The 2891-nt window shown below is 29.4% G+C and overlaps 1 protein-coding gene across 1 annotated transcript; it reads right to left on the bottom strand.

Annotated features, from left to right (window-relative positions):
* Positions 1-1150: 1150 nt before the first annotated feature.
* On the bottom strand, positions 1151-2671 carry Tsp_13903 (deoxyribonuclease II superfamily; the record flags this gene model as incomplete). Its single annotated transcript, XM_003366975.1, has 4 exons — positions 1151-1252; positions 1307-1533; positions 1956-2162; positions 2501-2671. Coding segments are annotated over 4 exons (707 nt in total), but the record flags the coding sequence as incomplete, so codon positions are not given.
* Between the last annotated feature and the right edge of the window lie 220 nt (positions 2672-2891).

The following is a 2891-nucleotide window of genomic DNA, read 5'->3' as shown; positions in this document are numbered from 1 at the left end:
GTTCATCATTTAAACAACAACTTAAAGTAAAATGATTAATTTTACGCATTTTAAACTAGTGTAAAATATGCATAATTAATCTTGTTATCGTATGAAATGAAATTACGAAAAAAAAATTTATTTTATGACCATTGACAAAGTTGCACCATCATGAAATTACAGTTCACATTTGTGTGTTTTCTTCTGCTACTCAATTTCAAATTTACTGTAGAACAAAGTTTCAGTTTTTCAAATATGCACTGAAGAAATATAATTCTTTCAAAATATAACAATCTTAAAACAAAAATATTAGAGAAACCGAAAAACAGAAGTTTCATGAAAGGGTCCTCCGACGTTAATTATTGAAGCTGTTCTTTTTATCGCTGATGACCGCTTCCACAAGAACCATTTTATCAGTCAGCGAATACTTCATTGTAAAGATTATGTTTTTCATAAGATGTTCACTTTTCGGCATATTTTTCCATTAAGAAAGTACAATGAATGCTGTTTTACATTTTTGTACAGTTAGCATGCTTTTCCAAGTTTGTTAGTGCATTTATCATTATGAGAAATAATACTGAGCAATTAATTTTATTATCATTACACTACAATTTTTTTCTTTCAATATAAAGAGAATTGATGCCGCTAAAGTTTCAAAATTTGCAATTCTCAACGATTTTACTGTTATTGGGTAATAAATTTCAAATCTGTCATTTCTAAAAAAGCATCATTTGAAATGAAGAAAATATTATTATTACTTACTACTTAAATGATAAATAATGAATATCAAGAACCAATTTTAACAAGCACCATTGAAGTAACAATAATAATGACAATCATGGCAAGTTTAAACAAGCATATAGGTACGGAGTCCAAATTATGAAGAGAATATTTTCATGTGCATCTTAAATTAATAATTTTGGAAAAGTCGTGCTGCTGCTACACCGAAAAATGGCAGTAGGTAACCCAAAACAAAGCAACATACTAAAGTGCACATTTTCTTTTACTTATCTTCATAGTGGCACTTATTTTACAAATATGGACATTTTAATAGAAACTGGATACATTAATCCATCAAAAAATGAACAAAACGCTATTCAGAATAGACAAAAGTATAAATATTAGAAGCATAAATTCTTTTCTTTCTTAAAAAGCAATTAGAAAGATCATATTATGGACAATTTTCAACTTGAGCAGCAATTTCATTAAAACGCGTAAATATGTCGTTATTTTCAATGCAAATTGCCATCGCAGGTTCTTTGGATTGATTTTTCTAAATTGTACAATATGAGTATTTAAATATTGTTATCATGAATCAAGATCTTACAAAATATGGTTTGTCTACATGACAGATTACACTTCCTGGATCTGAAACTGCCCAGTTAGTGTCATCTGCTTCGAGATTGGTGTTATGACCATTAATCACACCTGGACTTTTCAATAAGCGAATATGCCTTTCAGGAACCCTGCAATCACCTTTTAATTTATTGTCTCTCCTTGACCACACCTTTATTGTCTTTTTCAATGCTTTTACGATGACTTTTTTGTAAATTTCTAAAGAGTTATTTTTATTGAACATAATTAGCCGTTCTTTATTGCATTTAATATGAATAAGTTTTGCAGTATTGAATTTTCCATTTAAATCACATTAAATAGCATTTCAGTAATTGAAATTAAAATTTTAGATCTCACTATTAACATTCTGAAAAGTAGAGCATTTACAACTTTTCCCTTCCTACTTGAATGTACAGGGCAGATACAAGTATGAAATTTTCGTAATTTCCTCTTTTTTGTACAACCAAATTTTATTTTCTGAATTGTGATTTTTCTAATACGGTTTTTTTAATTAAAATAAAATTTAAAAGAAATCTGAAAATGAATCTTTTTGCTTTATTATGTTGAAAGTTTCTTTTTTTATAATTAAAATCAAATCTGTAAAAAAATTAATTGGAATTTATGCAACTGTTTGTACTTACCATATTTAGATGACTCTGATTTGCTGTAAATGTGAACAGTTACAGGAGCTGCAGGATTTTGGGTACGAATTGAACGTTTTGATGTGAATGGTGGTATAATTGGCGTTTGCCCTTCCGCTAATTTTTTAAAATATGGCATTCCAGCAGTTTCTGTCTCCGGAATATCATTGTAATGTATCATAGGTTGTACAAGCAGTAATGACGCAGCTAAAGAACAGGAAGTTGACAAAATGAAACTATTTTTATAATCTTATTATTACTTTTTACTCACTAGAACAATTTATATTAGCATTATGTATCTCTGCTAATGATCATTTTCTGAAAATCTGGATCATCTATTATGCGGTAGAAGTTAGCATTTTATAGTATTTTTATAAATTCATAAATTTCTTTTTTTACTCCTACATTTTATGTTTTTAATTGACTTAAATTATGTGCAAGCACATTTCTGCATAAAATCTTTACATTTATTGATTCATTGAAGTTCTGGAAAATGGCTATTTGTCTTCAATCTATGCAATCGTTTCAGATATTTCAATACATACCTATTGCATTTATTTGGGATTCAGAGATAGTTAGACATATTAATAAATGTCCTCTAGCATTCTCAGCTGCCGGCCATGTGTATGGTGTTTTTGCTGTTGGAAATCCTGGTATGGTATGGACAACCCACGCTGCAGAATCCACATTTGCAGTTGTTCGTACAATTATTACTCCTGTAATATAAGCATAAAATTTGGATTCAAATGCTTCAAAATGTTACAAAAATATTTTTTGCACAACCTTTGCTATTAGATTTGGTTTTTACATTTGGAACTGCTGGTGGAACATTGTTGTATGCAAGAAATTTTATATCATTATTGGCTTGCACGACATGCTCTAAAGTTACAGCGAATGAATGCCCTGCATTGTTGTTGAGTGGAGCTGCACCGTCAT

The sequence above is a fragment of the Trichinella spiralis genome (assembly GCF_000181795.1).
Source record: "Trichinella spiralis strain ISS 195 chromosome Unknown Scfld5069, whole genome shotgun sequence".
Taxonomy (NCBI): Eukaryota; Metazoa; Nematoda; class Enoplea; order Trichinellida; family Trichinellidae; genus Trichinella; species Trichinella spiralis.
The sequence above is the reverse complement of the archived record's forward strand: the minus strand, read 5'-3'. Positions and strand labels throughout refer to the sequence as shown.